Genomic DNA, 22372 nt, shown 5'->3' on the forward strand with positions numbered 1-22372 from the left:
GTCCCCACGCGGGGGCCGATTCCAGCCGCCAGGCCCCGCCGGGAGAGCCAATCCTCGCCGCACACTACCACCGGGCCTCCATACCACCCAATCCTGGGCTTGCTCCTCTCTGGGTCCCGCCCTCTGACCAATCCGGGCCTCACTCCACTGCCGGGTCCCGCCCTCAAACCCAGGGGGCCTAAAGCCTGGCCCCGCCCCCTCGCACACTTTAAAGGGCCCGTGACCAACGAAAATGCAGCCCTGGAGGCGGCGAGAAGTGTCCTTCGGGCAGGACTAGTGGGGAGTCCCGCGGGGCTCACCCCAGAAGGGAAGCCTCGATCTTTTCACATGCGGGCTCTCAGCCTTGCTTTCCCACTTACCTTCCCCCAAGTAGGGATCCCCTAGAACGCGACCCGGCCCGCCTGCTGGAAGGGTAAAGCGGGGCGCCTCTGAGCCTCCGCCTCGCGGGGGGGGGGGGCGGGGTGGGCCAGGTCCACCGGCAATTCAAAGCCGGGGCGGGGCGACAGCACTGGAGGCGTGGCTCTGCCTGCGAGCCGTTGGGGAAAGAAGCCCCGCCTTCTTCCTGCCTTATTTGTCCTACTGCTGTCTTTCTCGGGATTCTTTTCTCAGCCTTCTCCCTCTCCCAGAGAATGGAAGGGCGGGGGAAGGAGAATGCTCGGCGCCTGCGCGCTAGCTCGAAGCCGCGGATCGGCCCGTCGAGAGCGACGGTAGAGGGCCTGGCGCGTGCCTGGGAAAAGGCGGGAAACGGAAGAGGCTCGAGGCTCGCGCATGCGCACACAGTCAACTGCGGACGGGGCGTCGGAGGAGAGGCTACCGCGTTGGTGTGTGGAGCGCGTCCCTTGAGACTGGGTTCTGGAGCCTACAGAAACAGCTCTTCATCCTCAGCGCCAGAAAAAACAGACCTCAAACCCTCCCTTTCCGTCCTGACCCCCCTCCCTTCCCTCCTGAAGCACCCGAGCAGCCCTGGTCCTGAGAGACATCATTACTCTCTTCACAGCCCTGAGAGAGACGGCCCAGCTCTTCCGGGAGGGACCGGCCTCTCAGCGGAGGCCACCATTGCCGGCCCTTCGGACGACCCGGCCGTCCCGGAGCCCCTCAGCTTCTGGACCGGCGCTGCCTTGGCTCCCCTCAGGCTGCTTCAACAACTAACCGCTCATTCCACGGACGAGACTTTGCGTGCCCCCTTCTGCCTGAGCGCGGTGGAGCTGGAGCCTGCCCTCCCCCAGGGGCACCATGGCCTGCGTCAGAGGGGGAAGCAGCGCTGTCGGCTTAGCGGAGTCCCGGGCCCGGCCCGCTCCCATACTGCTCCCCGCAACTCTCCCTTCGTCCAGCCTCAACCTTGCCCGAGACTTCGGCAGACCCCGCAGCCCCTCTCCCACGCCACCCTTCCTGAGAACACAACCCCCAGGCCACCGAGCCTGGCTGGACTGGAGGCAGCCTGGCAGGGGAGCAGGTGCCTCCCTGCCCGCCCGGGGCGACCTGGAGAGCTCAAGGATCCCCGAGGCCCGATTTTCCACCTAGTGGGGATGGAAACGCCGTGAGGGTAAGGGTTTACATGTAGCACCAGGTGGCTGGTGCCTAAGGCAGAGGGTGCCCCGGGCCTGTGAGTTTGGGGACCGATGGGTGAATACTGGCGGGGGTTGGGGGGTGGTGGGAGCTACTCTCTTTCCTGGCCCTGTCCCACTTCTCTCTGATTTCCCCCAAATCCTCCGTGGGAAGGCAGCCTGGTGCAGGGAAGAAGTCACAGCCTGGCTCTGCCACTCCCGATATCAGCCCTGCCTCCTGCAAGGCCTTTACGTCTCCAGGCCTCAGCCTCCTCATCTATCAAATGGGGCTGTTGATCTTTGGAAGGACTGGTGAGGGATCCCCAGAGCCAACCTGACATACTGGCAGGCCTTAGTTCCTCCTGACTCCATGAATGACCGTCTCTGGGAGGCTCATTTCCTCCCACCTCAAACTCACCTGTATCCCTGTAGTGTCTGTGATTCTGGCTGCCAGTTTTCTTCCCATGGGCTGATGTCCTACCATACCCTGATGCCACTTCATGTTTCCCCTTGAAGGCCAGCTTCTTTCCCTGGGCCACTGTTCCACCCCTCTTGGGTGATGAATTGCTCTTTAATGGAGACCCCACATCTGGTTCTGAGTCCGAATCTGTGACCCACTCATAAAACGTCCTCCACTCTGAGGCTCGTCGCTGTGTGGATACTTGGTGTAGTTTTGAGAGAAATCCCCACTCAGTCGAAGATCTCAGCTGGGATTTGGCTCCTCGGGCTGGAACTCTTTGCTGGGCTATAGGGTCTGACTGTCTCAGTCTCTTGTGGGATATAGATTCAGTCTGGGCAGGTGATCCATTTTTGGGTCCCGGTCTAGGCTGGGCTGGAGGTGTTAATCCAGCTTCTTGTTGATCTGGAGGTTGCTGCACTGGGCCAGGTCCTGGCTGGGCAACATGTGCCTCTCTCAATTCTGGCTCCTGTTGAGTTTCAGATTCTTTTCCTGGCCCGGGTCCCTGCTGGGAGGCGGCTTCCTGTTGAGAGGAGGGCACCCGGTGCACGGGAGGTGATTGCTGTGGTGCAGGCTCCTGCGGGGCAAGAAATTCCTGCTGCAAACTTAAATTTTGTTGGGTGCTAGGTTCCTGCTGGGATTCAGCTTCATGTTGGGCAAGGGGCTCCTGCTGAGTGAAGGGTCTTTGCTGTGGATCGGGCTCCTGCTGAGTATTGGGTCCCTGATGAGTCTTAGATGCTGGCTGGGCTGTGGCTGTCACTTTTGGCCCAGGCTCTGGCTGGGTGATATGTGTTTGCGATGGCTTAGGTTCCAAGTCAGGCCTAGATACTGACTTAGAACCTGGCTCCACTGTTGATACTTCCCTCTCGGGAGGTGTTGCTCTCCCAGGTTTCATCCTTCTGGGCCCTCAAGGCCTTTTTTGTCACAGATCCCTCATTGATTCCTCATAATGGCACCTCCCTTTGGATTCCACTCCTTCATCCTGGCATTCCTGGTCTTCCTTTTTAAGGCAGCTGCAAGTGGCACTGCTGACCTCCACTCCTGTGCCAAGTGATGCACTTCTGTGCCTCCTGCTGTGGGAGGAGGGACTAGGAACGGGAGGAGGCTGTGTGCCCAACAACTCTCCTATCAGAGGGGAGGGGCTTGCCCTCTTGTGTCATAAATAGGACCCCACCCCACTTACCACTCAGTTAAAGTGTTTTTTCTCTTAAGGCAAGCAACCTAATTTAGTCCTTTGTTTCATCTGGGATGACAGAAGTCAGATACTGGATGAGTGTTCCTTTTTTTTCTCCCCCTCCCCTTCTGACATTTCAGGAAAGGGTCAGAGGGGAGGCAGTCTTTATACTGTTGTAATAATCTTTTCCTCTTTATTCATTCTTTCAAATGGCTGCCAGTTTAATATCCTTATATTTTTGCTTTGATAATTTTATTTCCATGTTTAAAAAATGACACCCTCCCATTCTTACAGCTTGAAGCCCTTTTCAATGGCATTTGAGATCTTCCACACCATCTCTCTAGCCTTGAACTGTGGTTGTGAATATGTGTTTCCTTTTCTTTTTTTTTTTTTTAAGATTTTATTTATTTATTTGACAGAGAGAGACACAGTGAGAGAGGAAACACAAGAAGGGGGAGTAGGAGAGGGAGAAGCAGGCTTCCCCGCGGTGCAGGGAGCCCGATGTGGGGCTCGATCCCAGGACCCTGGGATCATGACCTGAGCCAAAGGCAGACGCTTAACGACTGAGCCACCCAGGTGCCCATGAATATGTGTTTTCTGTACTAGATTGGAAACTCACAGAGTGCAACGACCGTTAATGATGATGATGATAAGAAGAATCATAAATATTGAAGGCATTTTATGTGTTGGGAGACTGTGCCAGGGTTTTTTTGTTTTTCTTTAATCTATATTGTCTTTAGTAAGATCATGTTGGATTCGTTGCTATACCTGCTTTCTTTGCCCCACTTAGCTCTTACCTCAAAAAGGTTTGTTAAATGGGTAAAAGAATAAAAAATTGGGCAGTGGAGAGGAAGAGTGAGGCTGGTAGCGGGGAGAAGTGTGTGTAGAATCTGGGTAGAATTTGCAGTAAACAGGCTAAAGTGGGGATTGAATGAGTTGCCAGACCCCATTTGAAAGAAATGATTTTGACTTATTACATTTAAAAATATTTATTGACTTCTGTTTGCTACTTGCCTGGTTATATTTAAGGTCATTTGGGACCAGTTAAGAAACCAGGGTTTCCAGGTTTCTTTCAGGTAATTAAGCTTAAGCCCGGAAAAGGGGACAGAGGGGCACAAGAAAAGACTGACAAGAAAAGAGGGCACCAGAGGGAGCAATAATCTTGGGGAAAATGCTTTGTGAGAACACTGGAGAGGGGTCAGGGAGGGTGAGCTGGAAGTGGGAGAAGAACATCCTCTAGGGGTGCTCACTATCATCTTGACTGAGAATATTTCATTGGGAGAGTGAGCCCTCAGAAGTCCTATAATGGCAGAGCAAAGCTTGCTAGCTGACATTGTTTGAGGAATTCCTGGCAGGCTCTGGAGTGCTTGTTTGGCTTCCTGTGGTGCCTTTGGTGCCCTAGGGTGAAAATAAAGATTAATGTTAAAAACGTTTTAAAAATTTAATTTTTATGAAAGCTTTCAAGATGACATAAAAGTGAGACTCATCCAATGGAAAAAAATAAAATTTTAAAAATTTTAAAAATTAAAGAAAATATATTCTTCACTCCTCATTCCTCAGAGCTGGATGCTTAACCAACTGAGCCACCCAGGTGCCCCCCAAAATAAAATACTTAAAAATAAATAAATAAATTTTTGATAGGTGCTACCAAATTGTATTTTACTTCTACCAGCAGTGATAAGGATCTTGATTTATCTCATTCTTCATAATATCATCGTTTCAATCAGTTTAATTTGCCAATTTACTTTTTATATGACATTTAAAAACTTCCCAAGGGAGGAACCAAATTCTATTTGACATCTTCAGAGATCAATGACCGGGTCCCCAATAGCCCCATCTCCCTCCACTTTGATAAGCAATGGGCTTCTAAAATCTTAAGAATTTGGTCGAAACTTTCTAGTATTAGGAAAATTGTATCCGCCTCCCTTGCTCGTCTTATTTCCTCAAGTTGACATTGAGTAGAAAGTGTTGAGAGGTGTGCTTATCTTGGTCTTCATTTCACTTCTCCTGTCTATTCTCAACCCCTGCTCCATCCCTAGTTGATTCCACAGAGTGCCTCTGGTTTAAGGAAGGTCATTCGTTTGAAACTTACTGGTTTTCTTCACCCTGGCCTTGAATTGATCACAGGGACACTGCTTCTTTGGCATCTCAGGCACTGTCATGATTTTTCTTTTAGGGGCTCTCAGGAACCAGTCTGAAATAACAGGGTTGGTGCTAAGAGGGGAAGGTTAATATCTTTGAGAATAGGGAGTGGGGCAGGGCTTTACTTGCCATCTTCCTTGCCTTCCAGTTTCTTTTTCAGACTGCAGTGGAGGTGGGGAAAGGGGTCAACACAGAACAGTGGGGATACCCAGTTATATGAGCACCAGGATTTCTGAGTTGTTTTGCCTGACCTGTATTGGCAAGAATTTGGTGGCAGGTTTGGAGGGGGCATCAGGATATCATTAAGGAGACCAAAATATGAAGAAAAGATTGAGGCGGCTGCCTTTGGCTCCTTTAACTAGGCCAAGCATTTTGCCTCTCGGATCTCAGTCTTATTTATGGGTAAACAAAGGTCAAAAACAAGATCCAGGAATTTTTTGTAAGGTAGCCCTGGGTTATTGGGGAAAAGAGTAAAGGGGAAGGGGCAGCCAGAGATTCAGCCAGCTCCCCTGGACTTTGGAGGGGTCCTGCTCTTGCCGGAGACTCAGGAAGAAGACAAGCGTTGGTGCTGCATGTGGTGGGCTGGAGGAGAGGGCAGTGGGTGAAGTCAGCTCAGAAAACATCTGTACTGGTGTGTGGGAGGCAGGGATGGGACTCAGGAGAGAGTTGGTTGGTGATGGTGCAGTGCTATTGTTGATACTGACCTTTGCACTCACATTCTTGGCCGCCTTCGTGGAGCCACCTCTTAGGAGCCTGGCGATCGTCCCGATGGCCTCTGGCGACCCCTGGTGGAAGGAAACAGGTCATGGCCAGGCACCGGAAAGGGAAGGCGCCAACAGAAATGGTACCCCAGCATTGTGCTACCTGCATCGGTGGTTTTTCCTTTCTCTCTCTCTTTTTTAAAGATTTTATTTATTTATTTGAGAGAGAGAAAGAGCACAAGCAGGGGGAATGGCAGAGGGAGAGGAGAGAGAGTAGCAGGCTCCCCACTGAGCAGGGAGCCTGATGCTGATGCCAAGCTTGATCCCAGGACCCGGAGACCAGGATGTGAGCTGAAGGCAGACACTTAACTGACTGAGCCACCCAGACATCCCTAACTTCCTTTTTTATTCAGGGATCTAGGCTACCTCAAGAGAGGAGTATTTTAAATGGATAGGGAATTGAGGTTTAAAATCTGGCTTAGAGAAGAGCTTAGCTGGAGGTAGGTGGAAAAAGAATGGCTTCTAGATGGAAGAAAGGACAAAAAGTGGGCATAAATCAAGACCTGACAGGGACACCTGGGTGGCTCAGTTGGTTGAGCATCTGACCCTTGGTTTTAGCTCAGGTCATGATCTCAGGGTCATGATCTCAGGGTCGTGGGATTAAGCCCTGCATTGAGCCCCATGTCGGGCTCTGTGCTCCATGTGGAGTCTGCTTGGGTTTCTCTCTCTCTCTCTCCCTCTGCCCCTCCCACCCTTCTCCTGCTCTCACTCCCTTTCTCTCTCAAATATATAAATAAATTTTTAGGAAAAAAAAAAAAGACCTGACAATACCCCCTAGCCCCAGCACACATTAAAATTCTCATGACTTAAGGAATGAGAACAAGGAGCAGATTATTCCATAAACTAGTCAGGATCTTCACCTGACCTTCAAGTTCCTTCCTGTATTTGAATCCGTAATCCCAGTTCAACTATAAGAGGATGGTATTTACCTTTCTGCCTCCGGAACAAATCCATTCCTCTTTCGGCCTCTAGTCAAGTCTGTCTTATTACCTGATGCTGTCTTATTCCCATTTTGTGATACCTAAAATATTTCTATGACAATCAAGGATGATGGTTGATAGACTTGAGACTCTGGAGCTAGAAGTGGGCCCAGATGATGCTTCCTTTGTATAGTAGTTTCTGATATTTCCTGTAAAAATTAATTATGCCTTCACATGGTTCTCCACTGTATTTGAAGGCAGCTCTCTTAATGCACAGTTATATGTATAGTTTGTTGTTTGAAATCTATTGTGGACTGAATTGTGTCCCCCCAAATTCATGATGAAGCCCTAATCCCCAGAATGACTGTATTTGAAGATAGGGCCTTTAAAGAGTTGACTGAGTTAAAATGAGTTTGAATTAAGATGAGGTCGTTATGGTGGGTCCTGATTCAGTCCAACTAGAGTCTTTATAAGAAGAGATTTGGGCAAAGGGATACCAGAGATGTGAGAAAATAAATTTCTGTTGTTTAAGCCCCCCATTCTGTGCTATTTTGTTAGGTCTGCCCTAGGAAACTAAAAATCTTTCTCCCACAGATGGCTCAATAGTCATTCAACTACATACAGCTGACACATGGTAGGCACTTGGTAAATGTTTGTTCAATAAGCAAATGAACAGATTGTCTGGAGAGGGCCCTTAGAGATCATCTGGTTCAATCCAGGGCTCTTTCCCAGACTTGTGCCCTTTCTGCCACACAGATGGAAGGTGTTGCATCATTTTCCCAAGTGCTAGTTTCCAAATGTTCTCATGTGCTGTTTTGAGTGCTATTAAAATAATTCAAACAGGCACACATAGCCCCTGCCATCTAAACTTTTCTAATATTTTACTCTCAGCTGACCTCTACTTGTAGTTCCAGAGGAAAGCCACAGAGTGCTAGAGCCAGAGGGAATCTTGGAGGTTATTTAGTTGAATCTCTTTATTTAGAAGTTTTTTCATTCTAAATGTAATATAGCTATATTAGAGAAATTTTGGAAAGTGCAAATAAAGAAATCTTTGCTCTTATCATCTGGTGGTATTTTGGTGTGTTTCCTGCATATGATTTTCTTTATACAGTGATAACCATAGTATGTGAACAAGTTTCTTTTTGTTCACTTAATAAGCATGTTGCTGTGTCATCTTCATAATGGATATTTTTATTAACTTTTTTTTTTCTTTGAGAAAGAGAGAGAGTGTGAGCAGAGAGGGGCAGAGGGAGAGAGGGACTCTCAAGCAGGTTCCATGCCCAGGCAGAGTCCTACTCAGGGCTGGATCCCACGATCCTGAGATCATAACCTGAGCTGAAATCAAGAGATGGACACTCAACCACCTGAGCCACCCAGGCGCCCCCCCCCTTTTTAGAAAAGATTTTATTATTTACTAGAGAGAGAGAGAGAGTGCATGAGTTGGGGGAAGGGGCAGAGGGAGAGGGAGAAAAAGACTCCCCGCTGAGCAGGGAGCCCAGTGACAACTTGGGGCTTGATCCCAGAACCCTGGGATCATGATCTGAGCCAAAGGCAGATGCTTAACGACTGAGCCACCCAGGCGCCCCAATAACAGACATTTTTAATGACTGCATAACATTCCCAGTAAGCATATGAGCTCCTAATTATTTAACTGTTCACTCATTGCTGAATATTTAGATTGTTTTACTTTTGGATATTGATAAATTTATGTTTGTAACTGTTTTCCAAATGTTAGATTATTGTCTTGGGCAAGATTTCCCAAAGTGGAATTGCTGGGTCAAAAGTTAAGAATAGTTTTATGTTTCTTGATATTATTACAGAATGGCTTGTGAAAGGGTTGTACTAATTAACTAAATCACTCTCCCTTTTTTTTTCAGATGAGGAAACTGAGGCACAGAGAGAGCAAATGAAATGCCCAAGTTCACAAAGGTAACGGTGACACATCTGAAGCTAAAACCCAGATCCAAGTTTCTTAAGTCTGTTGTTCTTTCTGCAGCCTTTACAACCCTAATTCCATGGTGTAACTTAAAATGAAGCTGCACGTTCCTGTAATATTATGTTTTCCAAACCTCAGACATTTCTGGGCCACCTTTATGATGCTTTCTGTAGCTTGTACCACCCTCTACTATTATTTACTTCTTACTTTTTCTTTAAACAGATTTAATTTACAAAACAGCCTCATCCTCTGCAATATTATCTGTGAGATTAGGGGTCTGATACATGCTTAGATTTTTTTCTAAGATGCATTGACATAAACATAACTATTGAAGTAAAAGCTAATTTATGTCCTACCGAAAATCAATTTTGGAGAATATTGATACAGTGGAATAAGCATGAACTTTACATCCAGGCAGGCGGACCTGGCATCGACTACTTGCTCTGTCAGTTAACCATGTTGTCTCGGCCTCTTTGATCTTTGGTTCTCTGGTTTGTAAAACGAGAATAGTAGTATCCACCTTGCAGAATTAGGAATAAATGAGCTACTGGGGGTGCCCAATGGCCAGTGCCCAAGTAGGTGTTCAGTACATGATGGTTATTATCATGGTTATTATTGCGGATTGCTGTCACTCAGTCCCAAAGAGGGTGTCTATGCTGGAATGTTAGGTTTGTTGCTTTCTGCTGACCTGTATGTGTAAAGAAGCTACTCCCACTTGTTAGGACTCGCGGTAGATCTATCATTATTTTGACTTCCCTGTTCCACTACATATTAACTTTATGATTTCGGACAAGTTGCCTAACTTCTGTGTTTCATTTACCTAATTTGTAAAATGGGACTAATAAGAGTCCATTAGTGTGTGCACATGCATCTGTTTCCCAGCTTTGTCCACTAGAGGGCGTAGAAGCACTGGCACCTAGTAGCCATGGGCAATACCTTAGTGCCCATGGTTTGTGAATACCATTCTCCAATGAAAGGAACCAGAGCTCCTTGGAAAAATGGCAGATTCCAAGGCAGGCCAGGGAAGTACAAGATGAGCCCGGAACATCTTGTGGTATCAGAAAGTCCGGAACTGCTAAAAAATGCTATGTCAAAAAGACAGAGAAGCCTATTTGCAGGAGCTCTCAATAGTCAATTCTGAGATAATATGAACAACATAATAAATAATGATAGTAATGGATTATAATCCATAAATATCCATGAGTCTTTTTTTTTTTAAAGATTTTATTTATTTATTCATGAGAGACAGAGAGAGAGAGAGGCAGAGGGAGAAGCAGGCTCCCAAGGAGCAGGGAGCCCGATACGGGACTCGATCCCAGGACCCTGGGATCATGACCTGAGTCGAAGGCAGATGCTTAACCATCTGAGCCACCCAGGCGCCCCATGAGTCTTTACTCATATAAATAAATAACTCAATAAATAAATGGGAGAGAAGGAGAAGCTTTTTCTTATAGTAGAATCCCAATTAATAAATGTAGAAGGAATGATGGAAATAGAAAATCACCATTTGGCTAATACCATAGTAACATTTGTGGAAGGTGGGAATCATCAAAGGATTTTAAAAATTAGTGGGCAAAAGTATGATGAGAAGAAACAGGCTATTTACATAGTCTTAAAGTATCTCTCCACAAGATACTTATTAATTACAGTGGGAAAAAGAGTAGCTTTACATTAGAGAAACCTGGCAGACACCACCTTAAGCAAGTGTTCAAAATGAATATCATCAGTGGGTGCCTGGGTGGCTCAGTTGGTTAAGCGACTGCCTTCGGCTCAGGTCGTGATCCTGGAGTCCCAGGATCGAGTCCCGGATCAGGCTCCCTGCTCAGCAGGGAGTCTGCTTCTCCCTCTGACCCTCCCCCCTCTCATGTGCTCTCTCTCTCTCTCAAATAAATAAATAAAATCTTAAAAAAAATATATCATCAGTAGTTGGGAATGATCATTATCGTGGGCCATCTGATTTGATGCATGGAGAGGGCACACATGACTTCGGTGGTATTCTTGCCCAAAATGCATAATCTGAATTTAATCACGAAGAAACATCAGACAAACCCAAACTGAGGGGCTTTCTACAAAATAACTGACCAGTACTCTTCAAAACTGTCAAAATCATGAAAGACAAGGAACGCTGAGAGACTGCTCTAGTTTGGGGAAAACCAAGGAGACATGACAACTTTATTCAGTGTAGTATCCTGGATTGGATTCTGGACCAAAAAAAAGGACATTAATGGGGTGATTAGCAAACCTGAATATTAGTACATTCATTAATAGTATTATGTCAATGCTAATTTCCTGGTTTTGATAATCATATTATGGTTATGGAAGATGTTATTTGAAAAAAACTGGATGAAGGATATATGGGAACTCTGATTATTTTTATAGCATTTCTTAAGTCTGAAAAATGAAAAGTGAATTAAAAAATACATGTATTTCTGTGAGGTAATATGTATGTGAAGAGCTTACAACATGGCCTGCCACATAGGATTGCTTAACACATTTCAGCTATTATTGTAGATTAATGTAGTTAATGGTATTATAAGTAATTTATCTATTATTACAAGTGATTTGTTTCCTAACATTTTCATATATTCTTATCTATTCTCCCTCTCTGTGAAAAACACACTGTGCATGTATGTGGTTATTTTAAGAGATAAAGTAAGATCCGATTTTATTTTGAGAATCGGGGGGTGGGGGATGGGAAGGTGAGGGGTGTCGTTTCCTCTAGCCAGACAGGTCCTGCAAAGCTGTGTTTGGCTGGAAGACTGGGATGGAGCCGGATGTGGCTGTAATAGCGCCACCTGGCGGCAGAGCGAGCTTTCCCCAATTCATTGTTCTTGTGCTTTAGGAGATACTTGAGATATTTTACTCAGTCCGTTTATTGAATCCTTGCTAGGTATACATTATAGATCATTTAATATTCACAACAATTCTATGTTCTAAATGGTATTTTACTCATTTTAAGATGGTAAAACGGGCTCCAAAGATGAAGCAGCTTGTCTAGGGTTGTAAAGTAAGGATGAAACAGGATTTGAATCTAGGTTCCTTGGGCTCCAAGGCTGAGTCTACAGGTCTAAGTAAGTCTAAACGTGTCGTCAGGTTTGAGAACTATTGCAGGAGTTCTCAGCTGGGGAGCAGTTTCCCCCTCCAGGGGACATTTGGCAACGTCTGGAGTTAACTTTATCTGTCTTAACTGGGGGCAGGGGTGGAGAGGCTGCTTTTGGCATCTAGTTGGTAGAGGCCACACAGATCCTGCTGAACATCTTACAATGCACAGAATAGCACCCTACAGCAAAGAATTGCCCAGCCCCAAATGTTAATAGAGCTGCTATCAAACCCAGGTGTAGAGTCTTTTAAGGGCAACATTTTGAACTTAGAAACCTGAGCATTTATTCTTTCACTTAGCAGATATTTACTGAATACTATACTGGATAGTGTGAGGGATATGGAAACAATATACCAGATTGTGCCACCAAGGAGGTTACAGTCTAGAAGGGCAAGGGTGGAGGTAGGAAAGGCACACCTTCAATATAGGACAGAATATGACAAGTGCAAAGAGAGAGTCAGGTTTGGACTAAGCATGTTCACGGGACGGAGGGCTCATATCTGGTTGAGAGAGGTATCAGGGAGGCTGTGAGGAGGAGGTGGTTTCTGAGCTGAGTATATGAGTGAAGTTAAGCTAGTGGGGAAGCATGAGACCCATTCAGGGAACAACCAACAGTCTAGTTTAGGTAGAACACAGAGCATTTGTTAGTGAAATGAGGGGTGGATTGGAAAGGCAGGTTGTGGTTAGAGCTTTGAATCGAGGCTGAGGACTCTAGCCTTGGTGTCTGTCACCATGATGGAAAAGCCTTCCCCTCCAGACTGGCAGTCTAGGCCCTAGCACTATGGGGCCCAGCACCTCCCAGAGAGCTCTCTCTACAAGGGAAGGGAAGTGTAAAATTGGGGTGGAGTAAGGTGAACTTCTGATTTTAAGGATCAAGTTGATGTTAAATATGTAAAAAAGCTATTTTACCTCAAAGTAGGCCTTGAGGAGTTGGTTCTCTTGAGTAGAAACATACATGGGATGAGCTCTCTTCTGCATGGTTGTTCTGCTAATGGTGAGGCCACCTGAGATGTAGTAAAAGCTGGAGCTGATTTGGAGCCTTTAACCTAAGGCCTGCTTCCCAAAAGGTGAGCTTAGTATGGCTAAAGCTTCCAATATGGATACTATCTGGTGATATGATTTTTCTAGTTTATTACTTTACCATTAAATAGCATTAAAAATTATTGGTTGCATTCTGGTGCACTATAAAGAGTATAAGCAAGGACTTCTCATCCTCCATGAATGTACAGTTGCCTTTAACACCTTTACACTGCCGTCACCAAGACTGGCTCTTCTGGAAAGGGATTAGGGGCAGAAGGTAAGGGAGCAGATTTTTTTTTTAATTTAAAAATTTTATTTAAAGATCTTATTTATTTATTGGACAGAGAGAGTGAGCACAAGCAGGGGGAGCAGCAGGCGGGGAGAGAAGGAGAAGCTGACTCCCCACTGAGCAGGGAGCCCGATGCAGGACTTGATCCCAGGACCCTGAGATCATGACCAGAGCCGCAGGCAGACGCTCAACCGACTGAACCAACCAGGCGTCCCAAGGGAGCAGATTTTTATTGAGCCAGTGCATATCTGTATTTCGTTAGCTACAGTTTCAGATATTTCGATACCCACTATCTCATTTCGCTCTCGCAACACTCTGGATGTAAGTATAGTCTTCTCCTTTTTGTAAATGAGGAACCAGGCATTGACAGAAGCTAACTTGTCCCAAATCCTTGTAGCTGGAAGGGGCTACATTTCAATGCATGGTTGTTGGGGTTTTTTTTTGCCACATTTTCTTCTCTGTTTTGCCACATTTTCTCCCCCCTGTTTCCCCTTTATAGAAAATTAATCTTATTACCTGGATTTGGGCTGCTAGAGACCACAGGCATCAGCATTAGTGGCAGCAACAGAAGGAGGAAAGAGATTAGAATTTTCATTGCGACTGTTGGTGCTGCTGTTGAGTCACTTGAACAGAGTGTGGAGGGTTCCAGTTGGAGGCTCCCGACGTCTTCCTGGGGATGGTGGTCTGGGCTTTAATCCCTGGCCAGTGTTCCCATTAGAGGGCGAGAACAGCTAAGTGACGCTGACCTTGTTAGGTAACAGGTTTACAGGAATCTGGGAGGCAAAACTGGCCAAACAAAAAAATGAAGCATTCTTAAGAACACAAGAAGGTGACTGACAACTTGGCAGCAATACTGGTTCCCTCCCCTCCTCTTCCCCCACTCCCTACCCCCCAGGGTGCTAGGATTTCTTCCCCAAATCTTTTTGCTCTTTGAATTTCCTTATACCTTTTGGTGATGCTTTCTAGCTTAATATCAGGCAGGAAAGCGAATACTAAGGGTCAGCAGAAGAGAGGATGACATGACCTGTTTCCCCTCTGTCCTCCAGGCCCCTGGAGCAACAGGAGTGTTGCTTGAGAAGTTGCTCCGTCCTCACTCTGTTTACAATTTCCTCCCAATTCTGTGGCCACATAAGTAAGGTGGGAAGCAGAGAGGACTGAAGATGAGAGGCTATTTCTCTCTTGCTCAGAACATTGCCCCTGAAGCAGTGGGTCATACTGGGCTTCCTTGTTTTTCATCAGGAAGGTGGCTGTGGCTTAGTTGCTCTAGACTAAAGGAGAAGGAACTGGGTTGGTGGAAGACCCCCAGGCCTTCAAGGCCAAGAAGGTTTGAGAAACAGGAACCATAGGAGGGAAGGAGCCCTTAAAGGGTGTTTGCCTGTGCTGTTGGGATTGTTGGCTCCAGACTTTGGAAACAGCCCAAGGCAAAGGAAGAAGGTAATACTACTTAGAGTAACCATTTAGGTAAAAACATCAGTACTTACTAAACTTGACTCATTTCAGAGACTTTGGGAAATGTGCTCAAAGAAAGAGGAGAGACAGGCTTGAATGCTGAGTGATATTTGCTGGGGCTGAGGGAATGGTTAACAAGGAAGTCCTCCCTGGCAGCCTCCAGGCAGGAGTGAGAACAGATGGCGTGATTGTTTGACTTGGGAGGGGAGAGGCAAGGCATGAGTCAAACCCTTTTTGATTTCTGTATGATCATTCTTACCCTCTCAATTTTCTTTTCTTTTCTTTTTTTTTAAGATTTTATTTATTTATTTGACAAAGAGAGAGAGAGACAGCGAGAGGGGGAACACAAGCAGGGGGAGTGGGAGAGGAAGAAGCAGGCTTCCCGCAGAGCAGGGAGCCCGATGCGGGGCTCAATCCCAGGACCCTGGTAATCATGACCTGAGCCGAAGGTAGACGCTTAATGACTGAGCCACCTAGGTGCCCCACCCTCTCAATTTTCAAATTATTGCTGCTTATCAACATATTGGAGAGTTGATTATAGACTTTGCTACTACAAAGTTTATAAAGCACCTTCATGAGGCAGGCACAATGGGGATTTGCCTCCAGTTGAAGGCATGGGCTTGGTCTGAGCTTGGTCTGATATAAACCACGGATGTGGTTTCTCTGGAAAATTCTTTTTTTTTTTTTTTAAAGATTTTATTTATTTATTTTAGAGAGAGAGAATGAGAGAGAGAGCACATGAGAAGGGGGAGGGTCAGAGGGAGAAGCAGACTCCCTGCCGAGCAGGGAGCCCGATGCGGGACTCGATCCCGGGACTCCAGGATCATGACCTGAGCCGAAGGCAGTCGCTTAACCAACTGAGCCACCCAGGCGCCCTCTCTGGAAAATTCTAACAATGGTCTCTGTTCTCAGGAGGCTCAAATCTAACCAGCTAGATGACATATATTCATAAAACCTAGAGATGGAAGTGGAACCAAATTCCAGAAGTGGCAGGAGTTCACTGTGGGCTCAGAGTCACTTGGGGGGACTCTCATTAGGTGGAGCTTGGGTGGGGTCTTGCTGGTAGGGTAGGATTTGGATTGGTGGAGGCCACAGAGGAGGGCAGTGCAGAGGAGCATGGAGCTAATTGGATGGGGATCTTTGAGGGTAGTGGAGGGGGTGTTACTGTTCATTTTTGTGTAGGGCCTGGCACTTTGGGAGTACTCTATCAGTGTTTGTTGAATTAAGTGATATTCTCGTAACACTTTAACTAGGCCTGGTATGTTAGGAAGCATGTGAAAAGTGCAGTCCATTATCAGAAAGAAAATTTCACTGATGAATGGTCATGTACCGCAAGGGACCTGGTGGGAGCGCTTTCCTTTGCCCACTGAGCTATCCGTCAGTCTGCTCTCAGGCTGCTGCAGTGTCAGTGAGCTCCTCAGCCCTTCCTCCTGGTCCCCTCAGTCCTGGCTCCCTGTCAGTTCCCTCTGTCTGGTTTTCCCCTCCAAGGACTTGGGGTGGGGTTTGGGTCCTGGGTACCATGGGAGGGGGCTTTGGGTCCCTCAGGTTCATTGATATAAAACACCCGCAGGACAAACAGGCTTTTTTCTTGTTAATATTGACAACTACTTAGAGCCCATCTTGAGAACATTATTTGTTTCAACCCAGCCTCTGCCTTACAAAGCTTCCCCTTCAGGAAGGAGGTAAGGGAAAGTGGGGAGAAAATACCATTCTGCCCCTATTTGGTTTCCTGACTCCACAGTGTACTTAGTAGACATTCAGAAATGTTTGTTGATTGATTCCATGATTCATGCTGCCCTAATTATCATTTATTCATACATATATTCAGTAGACATTTGAGCACCTAATGTGTCCCTGGCGTTTGCTAGATGGTGGCTACCGAGAAGAAGGTGTGAAGCTGTCTCTGAGGGGCTCTCACTAGACATAGAGACCCACTGAGGGCTAACCTAACTGCTCCATTTCACAGAATGGAAATTTAAGTTATATGATTTGTGCAACATCATACAGTTCCATTAACCTCAAAGTCACAGGACTAAAAAAAAAAGAAAGAAAAGCCACAGGACTAACACTCAATTTTTCTGACCTGCTAGAATTTCTGTTCATGTGGCAGCTGTGGTGAGCTCTAACAGGAGAGAGTGGACATTCAGAATGAGCCCCAAAATGCCTTGGATTAACCAGAAGGAAATGTCTGACCCAAGTATGACCGTCTGGGACATTTGCATTATTACTATTTTTTTTTTTTCCACTTTGAGCTTGAAATGAGGAAAACTGAGCCCAGAAAACAAGAGTGGAAGATTTTCACAGGGGGTTGCTGGGATGGTCCTCAAAAGTCTGTGTCTACCTCTGTTGAGGTATTTCCCGCTGAACTGTGATGGTCTGGCTTTGAATTAGGTTCCCTCCGTAGCCCAGAGCTCAGTGAGGGCAGAGACCAGGTCTGGTTCATCTTTGTGTCTCCAGCGCATAGTACACAGCAGGCTCTAATAAATATTTCTTAAAAAAATAAAACTGAATATGGGGCTCCTGGGTGGCTCAGTCAGTTTAACGTCCAACTCCTGATTTTGGCTCAGGTCATGATCTCAGGGTTGTGAGCTCTAGCTCTGTGCTCAGCAGGGAGTCTATTTGAGAGTCTCGCCCTCTGCCCCTCCCCCCCACTCCCTCTATCTCAAAATAAATCTTTTAAAAAGCTGAATAAAAAGTATACGCCAACAGAAGTGTGGGGTGACTGAGCCGCTGTACAAGTAGGAAAAACCAGTGTCGTCGCATCAGCTGATGTGGCTTTCTAATACAGGTCTAGCGCCCAGAATGGGGAGATGGGTGGTCCTGTGGCTCTGCTGCGCTAGTCAGAACACTCCTAGAATACTGAGTTTCAGCTGTGCTGGACACACTTCGCTGGCCCATTGGAAAGGGACAGAAGAGTGTAGGGACTTCAGGATTGTCATTTGGGAAAGGTCTGTTTTGTGAAAATGTATTAGATGCATTTCAGGGCCAACAGAGTAGGACTCGGACTGGTGAGTGTGCAGCAGACACGTTCAGCTCAGGATGAGAAAGAGCTGTCACAGCAAAGTAAATTTCCTTGGAAAATTACAAGTTTACTGACGGAGTTCAGGCAGGGGCTGGATATCTGAAAACATGTCATAGTGATTTTTTTGTTGTTTTTGAAGGTTACAAGGGCAGAGTTTGGCTTGGAACCCAGCTTCCCCACTAATACCACATTTTATTATAAAAACTGCCCTTTGAATGGTGACATGACTGTATGGTGCAGGCTGAAGTCTGTCTGACAGCTACTTCCGGTCATTGTGGGTGGTTGTGATTCTCATATCTAATCTGTGACTTGGACTTCACCCCCTCTGTTGATCCCCACCCCCTTCAAGGGCAAGAACAGTGAGGTTACGTGCATTTATGGTCATGGCCACCAGATGGCAGCGCTGCCCACTGGTATTTCCTAAGAACACAACTCAGGTGTGGGCAAGTATGTATGTGTGTGTGGCGGGGGGCGCGGTGTTAGGATGAGGGGAAAATGAATGAAAAAATGAATTAGACACAAATGAAGTGAATAGGTAATTTTCTTCCCTGTCAAGTGACAGAGTTGAGGTGAGTCTGAAACCATTGCATTTTAGAACTGGAACCCCCCCTTTTTATTTATTTTTATTTATTTATTTTTTTTAAAGATTTTATTTATTTGACAGAGAGAGACACAGCGAGAGAGGGAACACAAGCAGGGGGAGTGGGAGAGGGAGGAGCAGGCTTCCCGCTGAGCCAGGAGCCCAATGCGGGGCTTGATCCCAGGACCCTGGGATCATGACCTGAGCTGAAGGCAGATGCTTAACGACTGAGCCACCCAGGTGCACCCCCCTTTTTTTAAAATAAAGATTTTATTTATTTCAGAGAGAGAGAGAGAGCATCTGCGCACATGAGTGGGGGGAGGAGCAGAGGGAGAGGGAGAAGCAGACTCCTTGCTGAGGGCAAGTCTCCAGGTGGGGCTCGATCCTAGGATCCTGAGATCATGACCTGAGCCAAAGTCAGACGCTTAATCGACTGAGCCACCCAGGAGCCCCCGGAGCATACTTTAGAGAAGTCTCTTAAACTTTAATGTGTTTACAGATCACCTTGTTTAAATACAGGACTGATTCCTCTGGTGGCGCCGAGATGCTGCATTTCTAATAAGCTTCTGGACGATGCTGCTGCTGGTTGATGGGCCACAATTTGTGTAGCAAAGCTTTTAGAGGTCGTGTAGGGATTAGTTCTCACTTTACCTGATTTATGGGTGAAGAGAAACTGAAGTGCAGAGAGAGTATGTAACTAGCCTAACAAAGTCATGACTTTAGTGCGTAATTTTTTGCATTTTTTTAAAGATTTTATTTATTTGACAGAGAGAGAGAGAGACAGTGAGAGAGGGAACACAAGGAGGGGAGTGGGAGAGGGAGAAGCAGGGAGCCTGATGTGGGGCTTGATCCCAGGGCCCCGGGATCATGACCTGAGCCGAAAGCAGAGGCTTAATGACTGAGCCACCCGGGTGCCCCACTTTTTACATTTAAACCCAAGCTTCTGACCCTTAGTCCAGTTCTCACTCCACTGTATTGTGTGGCCCCCTTTGTGGTTGTTAGTGGCATCTTTTTGGAATAGGAACCTGGAGCCCTGATTTTCACCACTGTCCTCTTTGGTCTTTGCTCAGGATGTCGCTTTGGTCGCTCTCTTACTCAAAATCTTCAAAGGCTCTTGTGTAAATACAAGATCAAGTTCAGATGTCTCTCTCTAGTTTTCGTGGCTGTACAACATACGGTCCCACTTTGGCAAGCTTACCTAACTTCCCTGTTTCTTAATCTTATTTTTCCGCCATAGTTCTCCCTGCTCCTTCCTATTACCTACATACCACGTTCAGTCTTCTCGCAATTAGCACCGCCATGGCGGTGCTATTAGACACACCTGCTTGTTAATCCCAGCTCCACCACCGACCTTGGCAAGTTACTTTACCTTTCTGAGGAGATAACGCCAAGCGGTGGTTGGGAGGAATAAAGAAAATAACATGCAAACCCCCTCTCACTCCTGAAATCCCCCTCCAAATTAGCATCTCCGGTGGTGCCTGACACCTGCTTCCCAGTGCTTGTGTTTCTCATCATCTCTGTTTCCCTAAGACTTAACCATTCAAAGGCCTAACCTGAACCCTGCCTCTTTTGTGAAACCTTTCCCAGCCATTCCTGACCTAGTTGACCCCACCCTTCTATAAATTATTTCACCTGAGTATTAGCATTGAATTATGTGCTAGCCTCTCAGTGAGATCCCAGAGAGAGGCTTGAGGGATACTTGGATTTATAATAGTTGAGGGATAATTGAGTTGCATCTTTTCGTAGCGCTCACGGAGTGTGTCACAGCTACCTTCTCTTCATTGCTTACCGCCTAGCAGCAGCTCCCTGCACCAGCAGCACCAGCTCCTGGTGGTTTGTGAATACTTTAGGGATAGTTCTCATCAGGGTCCTTCCTGCCTCTGGATTTGAGTTAAACTGGTGTTCCTCTTTGCATGTTATCGATGGCCCCTCCAGGTGTGATGAAATCTCTTTATGGAAACCTCAAGATAATAGTGGTAAGGAAGTTGAGCACAGTATCATTGCTTCAACAACCTGGTGACAGGAGATTGTGTACACTTTCCTATTTCATGAAATTTACAAAAGGGTCCTTACTCACTTCAGAAGAGATTAAGGAGAAAGACCAAGTGGGGAGGGCAAGGTTGTTTAAGGGAGGTCGTGTAGCTCTGACTTAGATTCTGTGAACAGTCCATTCAACTGTACCTGGAAGTGCCATCTTTGCACGTATTCGTATATTTGTATCACGTGATGTATAACTCCCTCCCTCAGTGCAATTAGAAGCTCACTTCAGGCTCATGACAGTACAATTATATGGTGTGTGCCTTCTCTGCAGCAAAGGTTTCCCTGAAGTCTGGAGAGAAAATAGACCAGCAGGGCTGGACACTTTACTTAGCATCCTGCCTTCTTTTTTTTATTGGACAGCAGTCTACTCACCCATCACTTTCTCAATCAGGGGATTTTTGGTCTTTGCTTTCCCCTATCATGGGTCCATGCCAAAGTCCAAGTATATTTATCTTGTGCCTGGAATTGGCTGTTATTTTTAAAAGAGAGGCCTGAGGAATGGCTTCCTTATTGATTTCCAGGATTCAATCTTCATTGTCTAAGCTGGTGGTTTCCAGCCCTGGATGCTGGTTAGAATCACCTGCAGGGCATTTAAAACCTACCAATGCCTGTGCCTTATCCCCAGAGAGTCTGACTTAATTGGTCTATGGTGTGGCCCCGGCAGTTATAGTTTTTAAAAGCTTCCAAGTAACATAGTCATTTTACAGAGAAACCTTAGGCAAGTGTTCGAAGTTAACATCACCAGTAATGGGAGATATCAGTATCACCGGCCTGATACGATGGACTGAGAAGGCACAGCATCACGTCTGTGGTATTCTTGCCAAAAGTGCATAGCCTAAGTTTAATCATGAGGATATATTAGATAAGCCCAAACTGAGGGTCATTTCACAGAATAATTGGCCAATATTCTTAAAAAGTTAAGTTAATGAAGGTAAAGGAATTTCCCAGAAACTGGCCCAAATTAAAGGAGACTAAGGAGATAAAACCGCCAAATACAGTGTTTGATCCTAGATTGGTTCCTAGGCCAGAAAAAGGACCTTAGTGGAAAGGTTGATGGAATTTGAACAAGATATGTAGATTAGTTCATTGTATTATCAATGATAATTTATTGATTTTGGTCATTGTACTGTGCTTATCTACAACATTAATATTTGGGGAAGTTCAGTGAAGGGTATATGGGAACTTGGACTATTTTTGGAACATTTTTGAAGGTCTGAAAGTATGTCAAAATGAAAAGTTAAAGAAAAAAAAGCTTCCAGGGAATTAATGAATTGCCAGAGTTGAGAACCACTTCCCTCGGTCATCTTGCCTAATACTGTCAGAGTTATCTTCCTGACAATGCTATTTTGTCATGTTTCTGACTTTCTTAAAGTTTTCCAGTTACTCCTATCATCTGTAGGATAAGTTCGGATAACTTAGGCTGCCATTCAGGGCCCCTGTAACATGCCCCGATCTGCTGCCTTGCTCAGCCTGTAGTTTTCTTTCTTTCTTTTCAAGATTTATTTATCCATTTTAGAGAGAGAGAGAGAGTGCACGGTGGGGAGTGACAGAGGGAGAGGGAAACCCAAACAGACACCATGCTGAGCTCAGAGCCTGACACAGGGCTTGATCTCATGATCCTGAGATCATGACCTGAGCTGAAAACAAGAGTCGGACGCTTAACTGACTGAGCCACCTAGGCACCCCAACAGTTTACTTTCTTGTGTCTGAATTTATTCTAATTCTTTCTCTTATTTCTATAATGCCCTTGCCTTCCTGCTCAGTCTCCTGAATTATTGTTCACCCTAAAGCCCATCTCAGACCCTGTCTCTTCACCGAAGCCCTTTGTATCTCTGTTGGAAGCAGTCATCTTTCCTTTCTTTGAATTCTAGTAGGTAGGATGGCGTGGAGTGAAAACATGAGCTTTAGATTAAGAAATATGTGAGTCTGATGGGCGCC

General features: G+C 46.0%; 1 protein-coding gene across 1 annotated transcript; it reads right to left on the reverse strand.

Annotated features, from left to right (window-relative positions):
• Positions 1-4475: 4475 nt before the first annotated feature.
• CXCL17 (C-X-C motif chemokine ligand 17) lies at positions 4476-13938 on the reverse strand. The gene is made up of 4 exons (XM_021696656.1): positions 13860-13938; positions 6022-6102; positions 5268-5369; positions 4476-4573 (listed from the first exon to the last, which is right to left on the reverse strand). Exons 1-4 carry the CDS (start codon positions 13936-13938, stop codon positions 4476-4478), a joined length of 360 nt encoding a protein of 119 aa, XP_021552331.1.
• Between the last annotated feature and the right edge of the window lie 8434 nt (positions 13939-22372).

Source organism: Neomonachus schauinslandi, chromosome 16 (assembly GCF_002201575.2).
Source record: "Neomonachus schauinslandi chromosome 16, ASM220157v2, whole genome shotgun sequence".
Taxonomy (NCBI): domain Eukaryota; kingdom Metazoa; phylum Chordata; class Mammalia; order Carnivora; family Phocidae; genus Neomonachus; species Neomonachus schauinslandi.

Excerpts from the sequence above, each read along its gene's own strand:
- CXCL17 (XM_021696656.1), bottom strand. The coding sequence starts at position 13,938 with ATGAAAATTCTAATCTCTTTCCTCCTTCTGTTGCTGCCACTAATGCTG. Across the intron at positions 5,370-6,021 it reads CCAAGAATGTGAGTGCAAAG|ACTGGTTCCTGAGAGCCCCT; the intron begins GTCAGTATCAAC and ends CTGTTATTTCAG. Across the intron at positions 4,574-5,267 it reads GGCCAGGGTGAAGAAAACCA|GGCACCAAAGGCACCACAGG; the intron begins GTAAGTTTCAAA and ends TTTTCACCCTAG.